A 21,872-nucleotide genomic window follows, 5' to 3' on the forward strand; every position below is an offset into this window, starting at 1 on the left:
GATTTGTGGAATTAGGAGGGAGAAGGGTCTGGACTGTGGTGGGGATGAGGCCACGAGGCTTTGGAAACCCTCCAGGCCCTGGAGTGGATGCAAGAAAACCTTAAACCACAGGGAATCTCCGTGAGGAGAAACTTGGAATTCCCTCCTGAGGTTTCCTGACCAGTCCTGTTTTTCTTTTCCAGGGAATTGTGTGCAGGGACACAATTTTTGTGTATAGGGATTTGTGGAATTAGGAGGGAGAAGGTCTGGACCGTGGTGGGGACGAGACCACAGGCTTTGGAAACCCTCCAGGCCCTGGAGTGGATGCAAAACAACCTTAAACCACAGGGAATTCCCAGGAGGAGAAACTGGGAAATGTCTCTTTACTTTCCCTGGGAACTGTGTGCAGGGACACAATTTTTGTGTATAGGGATCTGTGGATTTGGGAGGGAGAAGGGTCTGGATGGTGGTGGGGATTTGTGGATTTGGGAGGGAGAAGGGTCTGGACTGTGGTGGGGATTTGTGGAATTAGGAGGGAGAAGGATCTGGACTGTGGTGGGAATTTGTGGAATTAGGAGGGAGAAGGATCTGGACTGTGGTGGGGACGAGGCCATGAGGCTTTGGAAACCCTATGGGCCCACACAGACCCAACGGAGCACCAGGAGCAGGAGACAGGAGAACAAATCGATGGGAGAACAAACTGGTGGGAGAACAAAGTGGTGGGAGAACCCCCTGGAAAGCCAAGAGACCGCAGCTTTAATCAGGACCCTTCCCGGGGGGGTGACACATCCCTTGTGGGCCGAAGTCCTCTTCCCTGGAGCGCGTGGAAATGTCCGGGATCGACGGAGATCGGGAGGGCGGGACAAGGAGGAGGAGGAGGAGATATGAAACCGGGGTGGTCGGAACCACCCAACCTGTGGCCACCAGTCCCCTGTGGGGGACCCCCCAGACCCCCCCCTGACCCCCCTTGGGGTCACTTCCTGCGGCCGATCTGGGCCATCAGGTGGGCGTTGGCGGCCGCCTTGGCCCGCAAGTTCTTGGCCTTGGCGATGTCGAAGAGGATGTTCATGATGTTGGTGGGCACGTCCAGGGACAGCGTGACTTGGCCCGGTTCTGGGGGCCGCCTTGCCCTTGGCCTGCGCCCGGGGCGCGGCTTTGTAGCGCCCTTCCCCCGGGAATGTCCTTTTCCCGAGCTCCTCCTCCGCTTCTCCGCCGCGTTCCCGTTCCCGCTGCTCCTCCGGCACCTCCCGGCCGGCGGGAGGAGGTCGAAGCCGCTGCCGCGCTTGTCCAGGACGGAGTTTTCCTGGGGGATGTTCTCCTGGATTTGGGCCAGGGCGGAGTGGAGGCAGCTGAGGAGGGAGGAGGCGGCGTCGTAGGGGCCGAGGGCGCGGCTGGGCTGGGCACAGAGCATGGTCAGGAAGCAGCAGCAGCCTGGGCTGGACATCCTGGGATGGGGAGACACCAGGGAATGTGAGATTCCCACGGGATTCAGGGCACGGAACCATTCCCCATTCCCTAAACTCCCTTAAACTCCCAGGTCTCCACCCAGGACAGGAGGTTCCTATGGCAGGGATCCACCCTCTGTTCGTCCTCCCTCAATCCAGGTCCCATCCCAGGTCCCATCCCAAGGTTAGGAGAAGTGGGAATGAGCTCCCCTGGGGTCTCCTCCTCCTGCAAGGAGCTGCTTGGGGTCTCAGCATTGTAGGGGCTGAGGGCACGACTGGGATCAGGATCAGGATCGGGATCAGGATCAGGAGCAGCCTGGGCTGGGACATCCTGGGGTGGGGCAGACACCCGGGGACGTGAGATTCCCACAGGATCTGGGGGCAGAGAACCATCCCCCATTCCCTAAACTTCCATCCCATGGTTCAGCTTCCAGGTCTCCACCCCGGGCCAGGAGCTTCCCCGGGATCTGAGACAAGGATCCATCCTCTAGAGGCTCGTCCTCTCCCATTCCCTAAAATCCCATCCCAGGATTCACCTCCCAAGTCTCCACCCATGGACAGGAGCTTCCCACGGGGATCTGAGGCAGGGATCCACCCTCTGTTGTCCTCCCTCAATCCAGGTCCCATCCCAAGGTTAGGAGAGGTGGGAATGAGCTGCCTTGGGGTCTCTCCTCCTGCAAGGAGCTGCTTTGGGGTCTCAGCGTTGTAGGGGCTGAGGGCACGACTGGGATCAGGATCAGGATCGGGATCAGGATCAGGATCAGGGTTGGGATCAGGATCAGGGTCAGGATCAGGAGCACCTGGCTGGGACATCCTGGGGTGGGGCAGACACCCGGGGACGTGAGATTCCCACAGGATCCGGGGCAGAGAACCATCCCCCATCCTAAACTCCCTTCCCAGGGTTTATCTCCCAGGTCTCCACCCAGGGACAGGAGCTTCCCATGGGATTTGAGGCTGAGATCCACCCTCTGCTCGTCCTCCCCCATTCCCTAAACTCCCTTAAACTCCCAGGTCTCCACCCAGGGCCAGGAGCTTCCCATGGGATCTGAGACAAGGATCCATCCTCTAGAGGCTCGTCCTCTCCCATTCCCTAAACTCCCTTCCCAGGTTCACCTCCCAGGTCTCCACCTAGGGACAGGAGCTTCCCGCGGGATCTGAGGCAGGGATCCACCCTCTGTTCGTCCTCCCTCATTCCCTGAGCTCCCATCCCAAGTTTCATCTCCCAATCCCCATCCCAAGGTAAGGAGGTGGGAATGAGCTGCCTTGGGGTCTCCTCCTCCTCCAAGGAGCCGCTTTGGAGTCTGAGCTCTCTGCTCAGAAATCCCTGGAATCCCACGAGTCACCTCCTGCTGGGGGTCCAGGATGGGAAAACTGTCCCTGGAATTCCCAATCCTGGCTGGCGTTCCCCGATCTTCGGGCCCCATCTTGCGGCAAAGAGGCGGCGCGGCAATTCCCGGGATTTGGGGGGTCCCAGGGGGGTCCCAGTGGGATCTTGGGGGGTTCCAGAGGGGTCCCAGGATGGGGGGAGGGATACTGGGGGTTCTGGGGGGGTCCCGGGATGGGGGGAATACTGGGGGGTCCCGGGGGGTCCCGGGAGAGTTTGGGGGGTTGGGGGGTCCCGGGATGGGAGGGAACATTGGGGGGTCCCGGGGGGTTCCAGAGGGTCCTGGGGGGTCTTGGGAGTGTCCTGGCGGGTCCTGGGGGGCTTTGGGGGTTCCAGGAAAGGTTGGTGGGGGGGTCCCAGGGGGGGTCTCAGGATGGGAGGGGGATATTGGGGGGTCCGGGGGGGGCTTTGGGGGGTCCCGGGATGGGGGGCGAGACATTGGAGGGTCTCGGGAGGGGTGCCGGGATGGGGGGGGAAACACTGGGTGGTCCCGGGGGGGGGGTTCCGGGATGTCCCAGGAGAGTTTGGGGGATTGGGGGGTCCCAGGGGGATGGGGGGGAATACTGGGGGGTCCCGGGGGGGATCCCAGGAGAGTTTGGGGATTGGGGGGTCCCGGGGGGGGTCTCGGGTTGGGAGGGAGACGGGACACTGGGGGGTCCCGGGGGTTTCCAGGGGTCTGGAGAGTCTTGAGGAGTCCTGGGGTGTCCCGGGGGGTCTAAAAGGGGGTCCCTTGGGGAGGAGGGTTTTGGGTGTCCTAGGGGAGCTTTTAGGGTTTATCCCCTTAATTCCACCCTTTGCCGTGTCTTTGGAGGGTGAAATCAGAACAGGTTATCCCCTTAAAACTCTGCCCTCTTCTGTCCATGAGGGGGAAATTGGGGACTTTTATCCCCTTACCTCCACCCTTTACCATCTCTTGGAGGAGTAGGATCAGGACAGGTTTATCCCCTTAACTCTGCCCTTTGTTGTCTCTCAGATTGGGAATTTTGGGCAGGTTTATCCCCTTAATTCCACCTTTTTCCATGTCTTGGGGGGTGGAACCAGGACAGGTTTATTCCCTTAACTTTGCCCTTATTTTCCCTCAACTTTACCCTTTATTTCCCTCACAGGGGAAGTTTTGGGCAGGTTATCCCCTTGACCCTGCCCTTTACTGACCTTTGAGGGGAGATTTGGGGATTTTTATCCCTTAACTCCACCCTTTGCCATGTCTTGGAGGGTGGAACCAGGGCAGGTTTATCCCCTTAAAACTCTGCCCTTCCCTGTCCCTGGAGGGGGAGATTTGGGGATTTTTATCCTCTTAACTCCACCCTTTGCCTTGTCTTGGAGGGTGGAGCCACAACAGATTTATCCCCTTAAAACTCTGCCCTCTGCTGTCCATGAAAGGGGAAATTTGGGCAATTTTATCCCCTTAACTCTGCCCTTTGTTTTCCATTAGATTGGGAATTTTGGGCAGATTTATCCCCTTAATTCCACCCTTTGTTTTCCATTAGATTGGAAATTTTGGGTAGGTTTATCCCCTTAATTCCACCTTTTTACCTGTCTTGGAGGGTGAAATCAGAACAGGTTTATCCCCTTAAAACTCTGCCCTCTGCTGTCCATGGAGGGGGAAATTTGGGGACTTTTATCCCCTTAACTCCACCCTTTACCATCTCTTGGAGGAGTAGGATCAGGACAGGTTTATCCCCTTAACTCTGCCCTTTGTTGTCTCTCAGATTGGGAATTTTGGGCAGGTTTATCCCCTTAATTCCACCTTTTTCCATGTCTTGGGGGGTGGAACCAGGACAGGTTTATTCCCTTAACTTTACCCTTTATTTTCCCTCAACTTTGCCCTTTATTTTCCCTCACAGGGGAAGTTTTGGGCAGGTTTATCCCCTTGACCCTGCCCTTTACTGACCTTTGAGGGGGAGATTTGGGGATTTTTATCCCCTTAACTCCACCCTTTGCCATGTCTTGGAGGGTGGAACCAGGGCAGGTTTATCCCCTTAAAACTCTGCCCTTCCCTGTCCCTGGAGGGGGAGATTTGGGGATTTTTATCCTCTTAACTCCACCCTTTGCCTTGTCTTGGAGGGTGGAGCCACAACAGATTTATCCCCTTAAAACTCTGCCCTCTGCTGTCCATGAAAGGGGAAAATTTGGGCAATTTTATCCCCTTAACACTGCCCTTTGTTTTCCATTAGATTGGGAATTTTGGGCAGTTTTATCCTCTTAACTCCACCCTTTTCGATGTCTTGCAGAGTGGAATCAGGACAGATTTATCCCCTTAAGACTCTGCCCTCTGCTGTCCATGGAGGGGGAAATTTGGGCAGGTTTATCCCCTTAACTCTGCCCTTTGTTGTCTCTCAGATTGGGAATTTTGGGCAGTTTTATCCCCTTAATTCCACTTTTGCCATATCTTGGAAGGTGAAATCAGGACAGGTTTATCCCCTTAATTCTGTCCATTGTTTTCCCTCAGATTGGGAGTTTTGGGCAGTTTTATTCCCTTAATTCCACCCTTTGCCATGTCTTGGGGAATGGAATCAGGGCAGGCTTATTCCCTGAATCCTGCCCTTTTTGTCCCTCCGAGTGGGAATTTGGGTAGTTTATCCCCTTGACTCTGCCCTTTGCTGTCCCTCAGATTGGGAATTTTGGGCAGGTTATTCCCTTAAAACTCTGCCCTTTTTTGTCTCTCAGATTGGGAATTTTGGGTAGGTTTATTCCCTGAATCCTGCCCTTTACTGTCCCTCCGAGTGGGAATTTTGGGCAGTTTTATCCCCTTGAGTCTACCCTTTGCTGTCCCTCAGATTGGGAATTTTGGGCAGGTTTATTCCCTGAATTCTGCCCTTTTTTGTCCCTCAGATTGGGAATTCTGGGCAGGTTTATCCCCTGAATTCTACCCTTTGCTGTCCCTCCCAGTGGGAATTTTGGGCAGGAATTTTGGGCAGGTTTCCCCCCTCACTGCCCTCTCCCCCCCCCTCGAGGGAGCGATTTGGGGTGGCTCAAACCGGCACGATTTGAGGGATTTACTCCCTTCCCACTTCCCCCCCTCCCAAAAAAACCCCCCGGGCAACATCCAACCCCTCCAACCCTTCCCTGCATCCCGGAAACCCACCTGGATCCACCCAGGCAGCACCAACAGAGCTGGAAAATTCGGGATGGGTCAGGAAAACCCTTCCCAGACACTCAACGGGCAATTTAGGACCTCAAACCCTCCTCTTTTTAACCCCAAATCGGACATTTGGGATCTTAGAGACAATCGGGACATCCCGGGAATTGGTTTTCCACGCAAAGATCCTTTTTTCCCCACCCCAAAACCTGCCCCATCCCGGCTGGTTTGTTTTTTTTTTTCATTCCCAAGGGAACGTCTCCCTCCTCCTCCTCGAGCTCGGGATGGGATTTCCCGTCAGGAAAAAGAAAAATAAACCAGGAAAAAAATAAGTCTGGCAAATTCCTCGGGGCAGGGAATTTAGGGATTGCTCGTTTTCCCAGGGAAAATTTAGGAATTGCCGATTCCCCCCCCTCCCCGCAGCCCTGCTGTCCTGGGAACGCCGGGAATGGGAATGCCGGGAAGCTGGAACAGCTTCTGGAAGAGCTTCTGAGCTTCTCCCCCCTCTCCTCTCCCCGACTGAAACCTGTGGCTCATCCCTGCGCTTCCTGGGGCTTTTGGAATCTTTGGGAATCTCGGCTGAGCAGGGAAAAAAAAAAAAAAATCACAGCCGTCCACACCCAGCTCCTGCTTTCCCGGAAATCCCGGCAAAAAGAAAAAAAAAAGGGGGGGAAAAAAATAATCAAGGAAAAGCAGCGTTTGGCCGCCGATATTTTGGATTTCGGGGGGTTATTTTGCCCCCCCCCCCTCGAAGTTTTTATGGAGCGGGGGGGAAAAAGCTGGATCAGGGATTTCCTCCTGCTCCAAAAAAAAAAAGCAGGGAAAGAAGAAATTAAGAAAATTCCTAAAATTCCTGCCTCTCGCGGTGGATTTTAAACCCGGGGGGAGCCGGGGGAGCTTTTCCCGTTCCTGCCAGTGGGAATTTGCTGGGATAGCCGCCGGGAATTTTACGGGAATGGCATCTTGGCTTGAAAGGGGAAAAATCCAACCTGTTCCCGGCGCAGCGGGACGAAGGATCTACAGGTTGGATTTACCGGTTGGAGCCGCTGGATGGAGCTGATTTTTTTTTTTGTTTGTTTTCCCTGGGAAAAAGTAAGTCCGGAATAAAAATCATTCCCGTGGACTTTTGAAAGTCTCCCTCCCCTAACGAGTCTCTCCTGGCGGCGCCGATTCCCTAAAAATTCCGGCTGGAATCTCTCCTCCCCCATCCCCTTTAGCGACAACCAGGATTTTTCTTCTCCCTGTTTCCCCCCCCCCCCCCCGAGGTTTTTCCAAACCCTTCCCACGTTTCTCGGGCCTCCAAACAAATTCCTGTAATAATTAAAAAAACCTAAAAATTCCCTATTCCTTCCCTTCCCAAACCTTCCCTTCCCAAACCTTCCCTTCCCAAACCTTCCCTTCCCAAACCTTCCCTTCCCTTTATTTTTCCCCTTCCCTTCCCTGCTGTGGTTTTTTTTCCCAGGGAAACCTGGAAGCTTCTCTCCCAAAAGGAAGCCCCAAAACAGTCCCAATAAATCCGGAGCAGGTTAAGGAATGAAATCCCAGGAACTCACCTGTTAGTGCTTGGGATTTGAAGGACTTGAGGGGAATATTTTAATATCCTTTTAACATCCCAAACTTCCCTTCCCAGCTTTTCTTTTTCCCAGGGAAACCTGGAAGCTTCTCTCCCAAAGGGAAGCCCCGAAACATTCCCAATAAATCCGGAGCAGGTTAAGGAATGAAATCCAAGGGATGGGAAGGACTTGAGGGGAATATTTTAATATCCTTTTAAGGTCCTGCCCTTCCTTTCCTGCTGCTTTTTCTTTTCCCCAGGGAAACCTGGAAGCTTCTCTACCAAAAGGAAGCCCCGAAACATTCCCAATAATCCGGAGCAGGTTAAGGAATGAAATCCCAGGAATTCACCTCGGTTGTCCTTGGGATGGGAGGACTTGAGGGAAATATTTTAATATCCTTTTAACATCCCAAACTTCCCTTCCCAGCTTTTCTTTTTCCCAGGGAAACCTGGAAGCTTCTCTCCCAGAGGGAAGCCCCGAAACATTCCCAATAATCCCGGAGCAGTTTAAGGAATGAAATCCCGGGAACTCACCTGCTTTTCCTGTCGGGATGGGAAGGATTCGCCGCCGTCTCACTCCCGGGAAAGAGGCATCAGGTGCCTTTCCCCCCCCCCCCTTTTTTTTCCCCTCGACTCCTGTTCCCCGGGATTCGGGTTTTATGATCCCTTCCGAGGGCTGGGATAGTTTTCCCTCTCCTTGGAAACGCTTCCCCCCCCTTTCCCTGTGTACATATTATAATATATATATAAATAAATATATAAAAATCCCCCAGGGATCACGGGGTTGGGAGTCGTAATTCCTGAGTTTTTCCGTCGGGGTGACATCACAGGGAGCAGGAGGGACGTCACGGAGCCTCTCCCGCATCCAGAGGGTGGTGGGGGGGAAAAAAACCCAGGGAAAAACAGGGAAAAGGGAGGGGGGAAAAGACGTCTGAACCCCCCAAATTGGGGGGGGGTTGTCGTCAGCAGGATCACGCACAGACGGGCTCGGGGCAGGGAGGTTGGCTTTGAAAAGCTGACGGCTCAAAATGGGTTTAAATTGAATTATTAAATCGAATTATGATGCCGAGGGAAGGGGGGAGGGGGCTCAGCCTCCACTCACGGTGTTATTCCCGGTTTTTGTGGGGTTTATTCCAAGGGTTTTGGTAAGGAGCGGCCGCTCGAACCCCACAGCGGCGCCCTGCTCTGCCCTCTCCCAGAAACCTCCCAGTTTGGGATCCCAGGAATTCCAGTTTGGGGTCCAGGAACCCCAGTTTGGGGTCCCAGTACCACTTTGAGGTCCCAGTTTGGGGTCCCAGTAGAACTCTGCACCCAGAAACCTCCCAGTTTGGGGTCCCAGTTTGTGGTCCCAGGACCAGTTAGGGGTCCCAGGAACCTCCCAGTTTGGGGTCCCAGGAACCTCCCAGTTTGGGGTCCCAGTAACACTCTGGGGTCCAAGAAACCTCCCAGTTTGGGGTCCCAGGACCAGTTTGGTGTCCCAGTAGAACTCTGGTCCCAGAAACCTCCCAGTTTGGGGTCCCAGTTCCACTCCGGGGTCTCAGAATCCTCCCAGTTTGGGGTCCCAGTAACACTCTGGGGTCCAAGAAACCTCCCAGTTTGGTGTCCAGTAGAACTCTGGTCCCAGAAACCTCCCAGTTTGGGGTCCCAGTAGAACTCTGGTCCCAGAAACCTCCAGTTTGGGGTCCCAGTAACACCCTGGGGTCCCAGAAACCTCCCAGTTTGGGGTCCCAGTACATTCTGGGGTCCTGGCATCCTCCCAGTTTGGGGTCCCAATAGAACTCTGGTCCCAGAAACCTCCCAGTTTGGGGTCCCAGTAACACCCTGGGGTCCCAGAAACCTCCCAGTTTGGGGTCCCAGTACATTCTGGGGTCCTGGCATCCTCCCAGTTTGGGGTCCCAGTCCCAGTTTGGGGTCCCAGTCCCAGTTTGGGGTCCCAGAACCTCCCAGTTTGGGGTCCCAGGACCAGTTTGGGGTCCCAGTTTGGTGTCCCAGTAGAACTCTGGTCCCAGAAACCTCCCAGTTTGAGGTCCCAGAAACCTCCCAGTTTGGGGTCCCAGTTCCACTTTGGGGTCCCAGAAACCTCCCAGTTTGGGGTCCCAGTTCCACTCCGGGGTCTCAGAAACCTCCCAGTTTGGGGTCCCAGCAACACTTGGGGTCCCAGTTTGGTGTCCCAGTAGAACTCTGCTCCCAGAAACCTCCCAGTTTGGGGTCCCAGTACAGTTTGGGGTCCCAGTTTGGGGTCTCAGTAGAACTCTGCTCCAGAACCTCCCAGTTTGGGGTCCCAGTACCAGTTTGGGGTCCCAGTTTGGGTCGCAGAAATCTCCCAGTTTGGGATCCCAGTACCAGTTTGGGGTCCCAGTTTGGGATCCCAGTACCAGTTTGGGGTCCCAGAAACCTCCCAGTTTGGGTCCCAGTCCCAGTACATTCACATATTTGTGTCTATATATTCACGTGTCTGTATATTCATTATATGTGTAAATATATTTATATATGTGTCTATAATTCATATATATGTATATATATATATATATATGGTCATATATTGTGTAATATTAATTTATATGTGTCTCTATTAATAAATAGGTTGAAATATATTCAATTCTATGTGTCCATATTCATATATGTGGGTATATATTCATATTATGTGTAAATATATTAATATATGTATCTAAATATATTCATATATGTGTGTGTCTATATTCATATATGTGTGTAAATATATTCTGTATCTTCATGTGTGTGTATATATGAATTTATGTCTAGATATTCTATATGTTTTATATATAAATATATTAATATATGGAATATAATAATATATAAATGTATTATGTATTATATATGTATGTTTATATTATAAATATTTTAATGTATATAAATATATTAAATATATTTGTATATATTTATATAAATATATATAAATATATAATTATATATAAATATAAAATAAAATATATATAATTATATATAATATATAATTATATATGATTATGTATTATAGGTATTTATTTATATATTTATATATATTATATATCCATATATTAATTTATGGAATACAGGAAATGGGTTCACTTGTGTTCCCAAATCTCCTTTTGCTGTGGAAACTCCAGGAGGATTTTGCAAAGCTGCTTTTATGGGGAACCCCCCGATTTGGTAAACCCCAATTTTCACCAATAAACCCCCATTTTCACCAAGAGACCCCAAATTTTCCCCGATCCCACCTTTCCCTGCTTTCCAAGCTTTCAATCCCAGACTATCCAGGAATTCCCTGACTCCCGGAGCAGCTCCCTGAGCCTGGAAAAGCGGGTTTATAATAATAATAATAATAATAAAATAATAATAATAATATAATAATTTATATAATAATAATATACTATATAAAATATATATTACAATATATAATATATTATATATTATAATATATTTATATTATATACTGTTATATATAATACATCTTATATAATAACATATTATATATTATATATACAATATATATAATATATATTTATAATATATTATATATAGCATATAAATAAATAATAATATATAAATATATAGATATATAAATAATATATAAATATTAAATTACATATAACATATATTCTATATTATATATATAAATATATTTATATATAATAGCATATATTATACATACTATTATATACTATTATATAATGTATATTGTATATATATATATTATATATAATGATATTATACAATATTAGATATAATCATATATATAATTATATAAAATATTATATATTATACAATTATATATTATTATGTATAATATTATATAATACATTATATTATATAATATATATTATTATGTAATATATATAATAAATGTAATATTATATATATATATAAATATATTATAATACATAAAAATATTATATATTATTATATATATATACTGTTATATATATATATAATATATAATAACATATATTATATTATAATATACATAATACATATAATTATGTATTAAATATATAACATATATATAAATATATAATATATAAATATATAAAAATATATAGACATATCAATAATATATCAATATATATATATATATAAATATATTATTATACATACTATTAATACTATTATATAATGTATATTGTAATATAATATATTATATAATGATATTATATATTATATACAATATTACATATAATTATATATCATATAATTATATATATATATATATTTACAATATATATATTATATATATATTATATAATATTTATATATAATATATATTACTATGTATAATATATATAATAATATGTAATATTATACAATATATATATTATATTTTAATATATATTACATATAATAACATATAATATTTTATATATATATATATAATGTATAATATATATATATAATTATATATTTAATACCTCCTTTGCCACGGGAGCTGCTGCGACCCTTCCCAACATTCCCAATGGAATATTGTCCCATGTGGGACAGGTGTGTCCCTCTGAGCTGTGGCCACGTGGCCACCAAAACTTTGCACCCCTCTGACTGGATTTCCAAAATCCCCAGCTCCAAAAAACTTCCAGGACTTGAGGCTGGAATTTTGAACCAATCCTCGAGTTTCAAATCCCGATTTTTTTCGGGATGGATCCTCTTCTCCTGCCCGGGGAAAACCATCAGGGGGAAGAGGAGGGAGGAGGAGGAGGAGGGACTTCCCAAAGCCAGCATCAGGTTGAAATCAGATATTCCCACCTTTCCTTGGGGTCTTTCCCAAGATTTCCTTTTCCCAGGTGAACGAACGGGAATTCCGCAGCCTTGACACGCTTTTATTTTCCAAAAATACACTCCAGGGTTTTTTTCCCCCACCTTCCAACCCCGTGGGATGAAGTCGGGAGCCTTTGGACATCCCCCCTTTCCAGGGGTGGTTTCCCTCCCCTCATCCCGCTGGATTTCCTCTTCAGAATTCCCATTTTCCCGACACCTCTTGCCTTTTCCCGTCCAAAGGTTTGTCCTGCTCGTCCAAGACGTCCCGGAGAAACTTCTCCCAGCTCCGTTTCCCTCGGATTTGAACCAGGGAATTCCAGCTGCTCAGCTCCCTCTGCCTGGTGTTGGGAAGAGAGGGAAGAGGAAAACGAAGGGAATGTCAGAATCCCAAAGCTTGGAATTCCCAAGCTCCCGGTGGCTCAGGACACCACGGGATTGCCTGTGCCAGGTGATGTCCCAGTACATCCAACATCCAACAGGAAAACATGGATGAGAGGATCCCGATTCCGGCACCATTGGGAGAAACGACCCTATGGATTGTTGGGATTTGATGAATCCCAATCCATGTGGGATTGGATGAATCCCACTCCATCCCCAGTGCTGGAGGCACCTCCAGCTGCTTCCTGATCCCACAGTGTCATTCCCTGGGATAAGCATTTCCTGGGAAGAGGTTCATTCCTTATCCGGTGCTGGATTTAAAGCACTGGGAATGGTTTCCATGGAATGATTCCCAAGCCTTGGGATTTGGGTTGGATCCCAAGCCTCCGGTCACCGGGACAGCAAATCCCTAATTCCCGACCGGCACAGCCCTTTCCAGAAAGCTCCTGAGCTTTCCAGGGCAACCTGGAATATTTTCCCTGCCTTTATTCCTTCGGGATTGGGAATGTTTGGCCGCGCGGAGCCCCCTTTTTGCACCTCAGAAAGATTCCAGGGGGATGAGAACATTCCTGGGATGTTGATTTTTAGGATTAAGAGGAGCCCACCCCAAAAAACCGACCGAAGAGTTCCCGGAAAGCTCCAAAATGGAATTTCGGGAATTTCTGGAATTGTAGAAATTCGGGAATTCCTGGAATTGCGGATCTCCATCTCTGATTTATTTCTCTTTATTAATTGGCCTCCAAACCCAGAGTAGATGAACCTTTCCGGGGGGATTTTTTTGGAATGTATTCCAAACAAATTCCAAAACAAAGGTTTTTTTTTCCCGGATTCCGATTCCCAGAGGAATTGTCTCCAGGCCCAGGAGGAAAACCTTTCTAGGAATGCTGGTTTCAACAAGCAAAGCTTGGCATCAGAGGGTCTGACTCCCTGCCAGGGCCCTTTTCCCCCGGAGACGAGGAAAATCCATGCAAATCCCGGCAAAGGAAACCCAGCCGCGCTTCCGGGAGGGAAGTTTTTTCCATGGAAACCTTGGATTAGGTGGGAGCCCAAGGCTGGGACTGCTCACAAGGTGGTTTGGAGTAGGTTTGGAGCCCTTGGTGGCTGGAGACCAAGGAGGTGGTTGGATGGAGCATTCCCGAGGGCACCGTGCCCGGGATTCCTGCCCTCGGAAAGCACAACCATCCCAGCTGGACCCTCCTGGTCACCCACAGGGCCACCAGTGGAGGTGACCCAAGGGAGGGACATTCAGGAGCTCCTGGAAGGGGATCAGAGCCAGCTGGGAATGAGAGGGGAACAAACCCTTGGGAATTAGGGATGCTGCTCCGAGCTTTCTCCTGATCCCGGTGAGGGGAAGGCAATGGGAGTGGGATGGTTGAGATGGCCATGGAGGGGTTTTCCTGCTTTTCTGGAAGTGGCCCAAGGGAGGGGACATCCAGGAGCTCCTGGAAGGGGATCAAAGTCAGCTGGGAATGGGAGGGGGAACAAACCCTTGGAAATCAGGGACAGCACTCCGAGCCTTCTCCTGATCCCGGTGAGGGGAAGGCAATGGGAGTGGGATGGTTGGGATGGCCATGGAAGGGTTTTCCAAGATCCATTTGGTGATCCAGGAACACATTTGGTGATCCAGAATCCCACTGGGTGATCCAGAATCCCATTGGTGTTCCAGAATCCCATTGGGTGATCCAGGATCCCATTGGGTGACCCAGGGTCACAGCTGGTGATCCAGGACCCCACTGGGTGATCCAGGATCCCACTGGATGATCCAGGATCCCACTAGGTGATCCAAGATCCCATTGGGTGATCCAGGTCACAGCTGGTGATCCAAGATCCATTGGGTGATCCAGGACTACAGCTGGTGATCCAGGATCCCATTTGGTAATCCAGGAACACATTTAATGATCCAGGATCCCATTGGGTGATCCAGAATCCCATTTGGCAATCCAGGATCCCACTGGGCGATCCAGGATCCCATTGGGTGATCCAGGATCTCATTGAGTGATCCAGAATCCCATTTGGTGATCCAGGATCCCATTTGGTGATCCAAGATCCCATTTGGTGATCCAGGTTTTCCTGCTTTTCCCTCCCTCCTGGGCTGGGTTTGGAGGAGGGTTGTGGGGCTGCCTTACCTGCTGAGGCTCCGCAGTGCCGCTCGCATTCCCGCCGGGATGGGAAGCGATTCCCGTTCCCTCGGCATCCCCCGAAAACGAAGGGTCTGCAGGCCTTGGCCTCGGGGTGGAAGTACCAGAGCAGGGAATAATCCTGGCAGGATCCCTCATCCATGGGCTGCAGGCAGGAGGCTGCGGGAAGACACCCCCAAATCCCACTCACATGTCGGATCCAGGTGGGAAAAGGCCGCGCTCCCTGCCAGACCCGTTTTCCCCAGGAAAATTGTGGTGGTTGGGAAAAGGCCACACTCTCTGCCAGGCTCGTTTTCCCAGGAGAATGTGTGGAGTGGTTCTGGGAAAAGGCCACGCTCTGCCAACCCCATTTTCCCTGGAAAAATGTGTTGGGATTGTTTTAGGGACCCCACTGTTTAGGGATCTACAACCCCACCTGATCCCAAAGAAACGGGGTTGGCAGAGGAAAAGGGGAAGCAAGGGCCAAGGAGGGAATCCAGCCGCACATTCCCGGTGGGAATAACCCACCCCTGTGACGCCTGTGACCTTGGCAAGGAGGGAGATTAATCCCTGAATCCGGGGAGGAGGAGGAATGCTTGGATTTGGGGAAGTGCCCGGAGGACTCTCCCTGCGGATTTTCCTGGTGGGAGTGGGATGGGATGAAAACACCCTCCTGGCCACCGAAACTTTGCATCCCTCTGGATTCCACTCCTCAGCTCCAAAACCCCTTGAGGACCCGGAGCGGAATTTTTGAACCAATCCTTCGATTTTTGAATCCTGTTTTTTTTTTCTGGTTGTACATTTTTGGGATGGATCCTTTTCTCCTGCCCAGGGAAAATGGTCAAGTGGGGAGAAGGTGGGATATTGTGGATGAGGGAATCCTTCCTGCTTTAAACCGAGTCCTAAGCCCAGCTTTAAGCTTGGCTGGCTCAGCCCCATGTCCCTCTATCCCAAAAAAAACCCTTCCCAGGCGGGAATTACCCTTCCCTAAACATCACTTTGCCTCACCTGGGAATTCTCTGCGGATTTCTTGGCGCTGCTTCAGCTCCCGGGGATTTGTTGCCTCCTCTGGAGTCGCCTCTGGGCGGGAGGGAGCAAAATGGGAAATGACTATTAATGAGGGCACCACAAACTAATAACCCCTGTTTAAAACAGGAATCGGTGGAGCCTTCCTGGGATAACGAGTCCCTCTTAACCAGGAGCGGAACAATAAAACCCCTTTAATGGGGTTAAACAGCTCCGGGGAAAAATGGGAGCGGTTGTTTGCGGGGAGATAAATGTTCAGGCTGGAGCTTTGGAAAGCTCCGGAGCCTTTGGAAAGCTTGGGAGCCTTGGAAAGCCCGGGAGCCTTTGGAAAGAAACCCGGGAGCGATCTTAATCTGGTGGCAATAAGGGAGCCACGGGGATTTATGGGGCGGGGATTTAATGGGGTGGGAACGGCCCCCAGATCCCAAATCCTGCCCTGGTAGAAGGAATTGAAACCTTGGATATCCAACACTGACATCAGGAGAGGCCATTCCTTGCCCTGGGAATTGTCACGGGGAGGAGAAGGTGGGATATTGTGGGATGAGGGAATCCTTCCACCCCAAACCGGGGAAAATCTGAGTTCAGCGTTCCCAACTGGGCAGGAAACTGGGATGTTGTCCCGTGGAGGATGGGACCCTCTGAGCTGTGTCCAAAACTTTGCATCCCTCTGGATTTCCACTCCTCAGCTCCAAAAATCTTCAGGGCTTGAGGCTGGAGTCAGTCTGGGTTCCCATTGGGTTGATCCAGGGTCACAGTTGGTGATCCAGGATCCCCTTGGGTGATCCAAGATCCATTTGGTGATCCAGGAACCCATTTGGTGATCTCAGAATCCCATTGGGTGTTCAGGGTCACAGCTGGTGATCCAAGATCCCACTGGGCGAATCGGAGTTCCATTTGGTGATCCAGGCTAACAGTTGGTGATCCAAGATCCCATTGGTGATCCAGAATCCCATTGGGTGATCCAGGGCCACAGTTGGTGATCCACAATCCCATTGGGTGATCCAGAATCCCACTTGGTGATCCAAGAACCCATTGGTGATCCAGGATCCCACTGGGTGATCCAGGATCCCATTGAGTGATCCAGAGTCACAGTTGGTGATACAGGGTCCCAGCTGGTGATCCAAGATTCCATTTGGTGATCCAAGATTCCAGTTGGTGATCCAGAATCCCATTGAGTGATCCAGGATCCCACCTGAGTGATCCAAGATCCCATTGGGTGATCCAGGGGCACAGCTGGTGATCCAAGATCCCACTGGGTGATCCAGAATCCCATTTGGTAATCTAGGATCCCATTGGGTGATCCAAGATCCCATTGGGTGACCCAGAATCCACTGGGTGATCCAGGATCCATTGGGTGATCCAAGATCCCATTGGGTGACCCAGAATCCATTGGGTAATCCAGAATCCCACTGGGTGATCCAAGATCCATTGGGTGACCAGGATCCCATTGAGTGAATTCCTGTGCATTCCCTGGATTTCAGCATCCTTACCCTTTTCCAGGAGCACCATTCCTGACTCTCCTCCACAACCTGCAAAGACACCAAAGGCAGGGCCGAGTTTGCTCCGTTTTTTCCGGGTATAAATAAAGATTTTCCAACAAAATCCTGATTTTTTCCAGGCAGCAAAAGCTTTGAGGGCCTGTTTTCCACCCTTTATTCCCCCCCTTCCAAGCATCCAAATGATTCCTGACATCTCCAGGAGTGGGATCCCAGATATTGTGGCCCAGAATTCCCCCCCTATTTCTGAGCAGAGGGAAAACGGGGATTAAAGCAGGAATTAAAGGGGATTAGGAGGGAAAATGCAGCTCCAAACTTTCACTAACCAGGGATAAAGGAAATGAGGGAGGAATGGAATGAGGGAGGAATGGAATGAGGGAGGAATGGAATGACCACAAAGAAACAGGGAAAGAAATGGGAAGAGAGGGGATTTAAGGGGGAAAAATCAGAGTTTCAGTGGGATGAAAAGATTGTTTGGCCCCAGAATTCCACCCTCATTTCTGAGCAGAGGGAAAACAGGGATTAAAGCAGGAATTAAAGGGTGTTAGGAGGGAAAATGTAGCTCCGAACTTTCCCTAATGAACAGGGGAATGGAATGAGGGATAAATGGAATGAGGGATGGATGGAATGAGGGATTAATGGAATGAGGGAGGAATGGAATGACCACAAAAAACCAGGGAAAGAAATGGGAAGAGAGGGGATTTAAGGGGGAAAAATCAGGTTTCAGTAGGATGAAAAGACATTTGACCCAGAATTCCACCCTCATTTCTGAGCAGGGAGAAACCGGGATTAAAGCAGGGAAAGAAAAGAGTAGAGAGGGGATTTAAGAGGAAAAAAAATCAGAGTTTCAGTGGGATGAAAAGACATTTTGGCCTCATTTCTGAGCAGGGAGAGGTGACAAAGCTGCCCCGGGCTGTTAATGGGGTGACATTTCCATGTCTGAGCCTTGTGCCAGCTCCCAAATTGCTCCAATTTAGCCGCTGGCAGCTGCCAACTCACCCCCGGTGCCTCTCAGCTCGCTCCTCACCACCTCCTTCACCTCTTCCTCCTGTGCCAAGGCGGGAAAAAAAGAGATGGAAACCGGGATTTTCCACCCTGGCAGCAAATCCCTCTGCTCATTCCCCCACAGGATCGACTCTGGAAAATTTAAATTAGCAATTAAATGGTACAAAACCCGATTTGTAACAGGATGGAGACCTAAATTTTAAGGGATTTGCAGCAGGAACTTTCCCCTGATCCTTAAAATTTGGGTCTTGAGTCTGTTGCAAATTGGGTTTTGTGCCACTTGATTTATACTTTAATTTTTCCAGAGTGTTTAGGATTAATTTGAGCAGCTCCTGCTTGGCCCCAGGGCTGATCCAACACCAAGGAAAAGCAGGAGACAGGAATGTGCCCCATTTTCCAAACCCCCTGGGAGCAATCCTGAAGGAAAAAGAGTGGTTGATCCACCTGGATCAGGGAAAAATCCCTGTTGTAGATCCCTCAAAATTTAGGTCTCCATTCTGACACAAACTGGATTTTTGTGCCAATTAACTGATGCTTTAATTTTTCCAGATCAGGGGAAAATCCCTGTTGCAGATCCCTCAAAATTTAGGTCTCCATCCTGTCACAAATTGGATTTTGTGCCACTTAATTTATCCCTTAATTTTTCCAGAGTGTTTAGGATTAATTTGAGCAGCTCCTGCTTGATCCAACCCTAGGAAAAGCAGGAGACAGGAATGTGCCAGCAGGGAAAAGCTGCTTTTCCAGGCTTATAAATCCTGAAGGAAAAAGAGTGGTTACCCACATGGATATGGGGAAAATCCCTGTTGCAGATCCCTTAAAATTTAGGTCTTTATCCTATTGGAAACTGGGTTTTGTGCCATTTAATTGATGCTTTAATTTTTCCAGATCAGGGCAAAATCCCTGATGCAGATCCCTGTCTCCTGCTTTTCTCTGGTGTTGGATCAGCCCTGGGGCCAAGCAGGAGCTGCTCAAATTAATCCTAAACCCTCTGGAAAAATTAAAGGATAAATTAAATGGCACAAAATCCAATTTGCAAGAGGATGGAGACCTAAATTTTGAGGGATCTGCAACAGGGATTTTCCCCCTAATCCATGTGGATCAACCACTCCTTTTCCTTCAGGATTGCTCCCAGAGGGCTTGGAAAATGGGGCACATTCCTGCCTCCTGCTCTTCCCAAGTGTTGGATCAGCCCTGGGGCCAAGCAGGAGCTGCTCAAATTAATCCTCAATACTCTGGAAAAATTAAAGGATGAATTAAATGTCACAAACCCCAATTTTCCACAGGATAAAGACCCAAATTTTAAGGGATCTGCAACAGGGATTTTTCCCTGTTCCATGTGGGTCAACCACACTTTTTCCTTCAGGATTTCTAAGCCTGGAAAAACAGATTTTCCCTGCTGGCACATTCCTGTCTCCTGCTCTTCCCTAGGGTTGGATCAAGCAGGAGCTGCTCCAATTAATCCTAAACACTCTGGAAAAATTAAAGGATCAATTAAATGGCACAAAATCCAATTTGTGACAGGAAGGAGACCTAAATTTGAGGGATCTGCAACAGGGATTTTTCCCTGATCTGGAAAAATTAAAGTATCAATTAAATAGCACAAACCCCAGTTTCCAATAGGATAAAGACCTAAATTTTAAGGGATCTGCAACAGGGATTTTCCCCATATCCATGTGGGTAACCACTCTTTTTCCTTCAGAATTTATAAGCCTGGAAAAGCAGCTTTTCCCTGCTGGCACATTCCTGTCTCCTGCTCTTCCCTAGGGTTGGATCAAGCAGGAGCTGCTCAAATTAATCCTAAACACTCTGGAAAGATTAAAGGATCAATTAAGTGGCACAAAATCCAATTTGTGACAGGATGGAGACCTAAATTTGAAGGGATCTGCAACAGGGATTTTCCCCTGATCTGGAAAAATTAAAGCATCAGTTAAATGGCAAAAAATCCAATTTGCGACAGGATAATGACCCAAATTTTAAGGGATCTGCAATAGGGATTTTCCCCTGATCCATGTGGATCAACCACTCTTTTTCCTTCAGGATTGCTCCCAGAGGGCTTGGAAAATGGGGCACATTCCTGTCTCCTGCTCTTCCCAAGTGTTGGATCAGCCCTGGGGCCAAGCAGGAGCTGCTCAAATTAATCCTCAATACTCTGGAAAAATTAAAGTACAAATTAAATGGCACAAAACCCAATTTTCCACAGGATAAAGACCCAATTTTAAGGGAATCTGCAACAGGATTTTTCCCTGTTCCATGTGGGTCAACCACACTTTTTCCTTCAGGATTTCTAAGCCTGGAAAAACAAATTTTCCCTGCTGGCACATTCCTGTCTCCTGCTCTTCCCTAGGGTTGGATCAAGCAGGAGCTGCTCCAATTAATCCTAAACACTCTGGAAAAATTAAAGGATAAATTAAGTGGCAAAAAATCCAATGTGTGACAGGATGGAGACCTACATTTTAAGGGACCTGCAACAGGGATTTTCCCCTGATCTGGAAAAATTAAAGCATCAGTTAAATGGCAAAAAATCCAATTTGCGACAGGATGAAGACCCAAATTTCAAGGGATCTGCAACAGGGATTTTTCCCTGATCCATGTGGATCAACCACCCTTTTTCCTTCAGGATTGCTCCCAGAGGTCTTGGAAAATGGGGCACATTCCTGCCTCCTGCTCTTCCCAAGTGTTGGATCAGCCCTGGGGCCAAGCAGGAGCTGCTCAAATTAATCCTAAACACTCTGGAAAAATTAAAGGATAAATTAAATGACACAAAATCCAATTTGCAAGAGGATGGAGACTTAAATTTGAAGGGATCTGCAACAGGGATTTTCCCCATATCCATGTGGGTCAACCACACTTTTTCCTTCAGGATTTCTAAGCCTGGAAAAACAAATTTTCCCTGCTGGCACATTCCTGTCTCCTGCTCTTCCCTAGGGTTGGATCAAGCAGGAGCTGCTCAAATTAATCCTAAACACTCTGGAAAAATTAAAGGATCAATTAAATGGCACAAAACCCAATTTGTGACAGGATGGAGACCTAAATTTTGAGGGATCTGCATCAGGGATTTTCCCCTGATCTGGAAAAATTAAAGCATCAGTTAAATGGCAAAAAATCCAATTTGGGACAGGATAATGACCCAAATTTTAAGGGATCTGTAACAGGGATTTTCTATTCTAGTTTATTCTATTTTCCCCTCTTCACAGCACGATTAAATCACTCACAGACAGCCCCGGATCTCCCTTTTCTCCTTTCAGTCCCGCCGGGCCATTTCACCCCTGTTGAAAAACCACTTAAAGTCATTACAAAGGCAAATCGAGCCTTAAATGCTCTCGAGAATAAAATTCGCCTCATTTCCAGAAGGTGAGCGAAAAATACTCTTATTTTCCTACGAATTTAGGGATATCTGTGCAAGAAAATAAGATTAAAAGCGTGGATCAAAGCCGGGTGAAGGCTCCCGGATTTTTTGGGGGGAGGTTTGCTGGACACAAAAAAAATAAAGATTTTTAACAGTCGGGTTTTATTTATTTATTTTCTGGGTTTTTAAGGGGTTAAAAGTGCTCGGGGGGGGGCGGGGAAAGGGTGTGGAAAACCGGGAGCAACCGGAGACCCCCGGGGGGGTTTTGTCGGCAAGGGATTAAATTCCCTGAAAAATGTCCCCGAAAACCGGATTTGTG

The 21,872-nt window shown here is 48.3% G+C and overlaps 2 protein-coding genes across 2 annotated transcripts in view; both read right to left on the minus strand.

Moving 5' to 3' along the window:
- Positions 1 to 712: 712 nt before the first annotated feature.
- On the minus strand, positions 713 to 8,163 carry UCN3 (urocortin 3). The gene is given in 4 exon segments (XM_032687313.1): positions 713 to 1,103; positions 1,105 to 1,232; positions 1,235 to 1,424; positions 7,974 to 8,163. Coding segments are annotated over 3 exon segments (468 nt in total). The 5' UTR covers position 1,424; positions 7,974 to 8,163; the 3' UTR covers positions 713 to 952.
- A 4,108-nt stretch (positions 8,164 to 12,271) lies between these two features.
- The window catches only part of LOC116786776 (collagen alpha-1(VII) chain-like), a 114,896-nt gene continuing 105,295 nt past the window's right edge, over positions 12,272 to 21,872 (minus strand). Inside the window, 6 exon segments of the mRNA XM_032687741.1 lie at positions 12,272 to 12,523; positions 14,690 to 14,860; positions 15,689 to 15,760; positions 17,197 to 17,235; positions 18,202 to 18,250; positions 21,420 to 21,473. Of these exon segments, the coding sequence (XP_032543632.1) occupies positions 12,510 to 12,523; positions 14,690 to 14,860; positions 15,689 to 15,760; positions 17,197 to 17,235; positions 18,202 to 18,250; positions 21,420 to 21,473 (399 nt within the window). The 3' untranslated portion in view covers positions 12,272 to 12,509.

The sequence above is a fragment of the Chiroxiphia lanceolata genome, chromosome 5 (genome assembly GCF_009829145.1).
Source record: "Chiroxiphia lanceolata isolate bChiLan1 chromosome 5, bChiLan1.pri, whole genome shotgun sequence".
NCBI classification, from domain to species: Eukaryota; Metazoa; Chordata; class Aves; order Passeriformes; family Pipridae; genus Chiroxiphia; species Chiroxiphia lanceolata.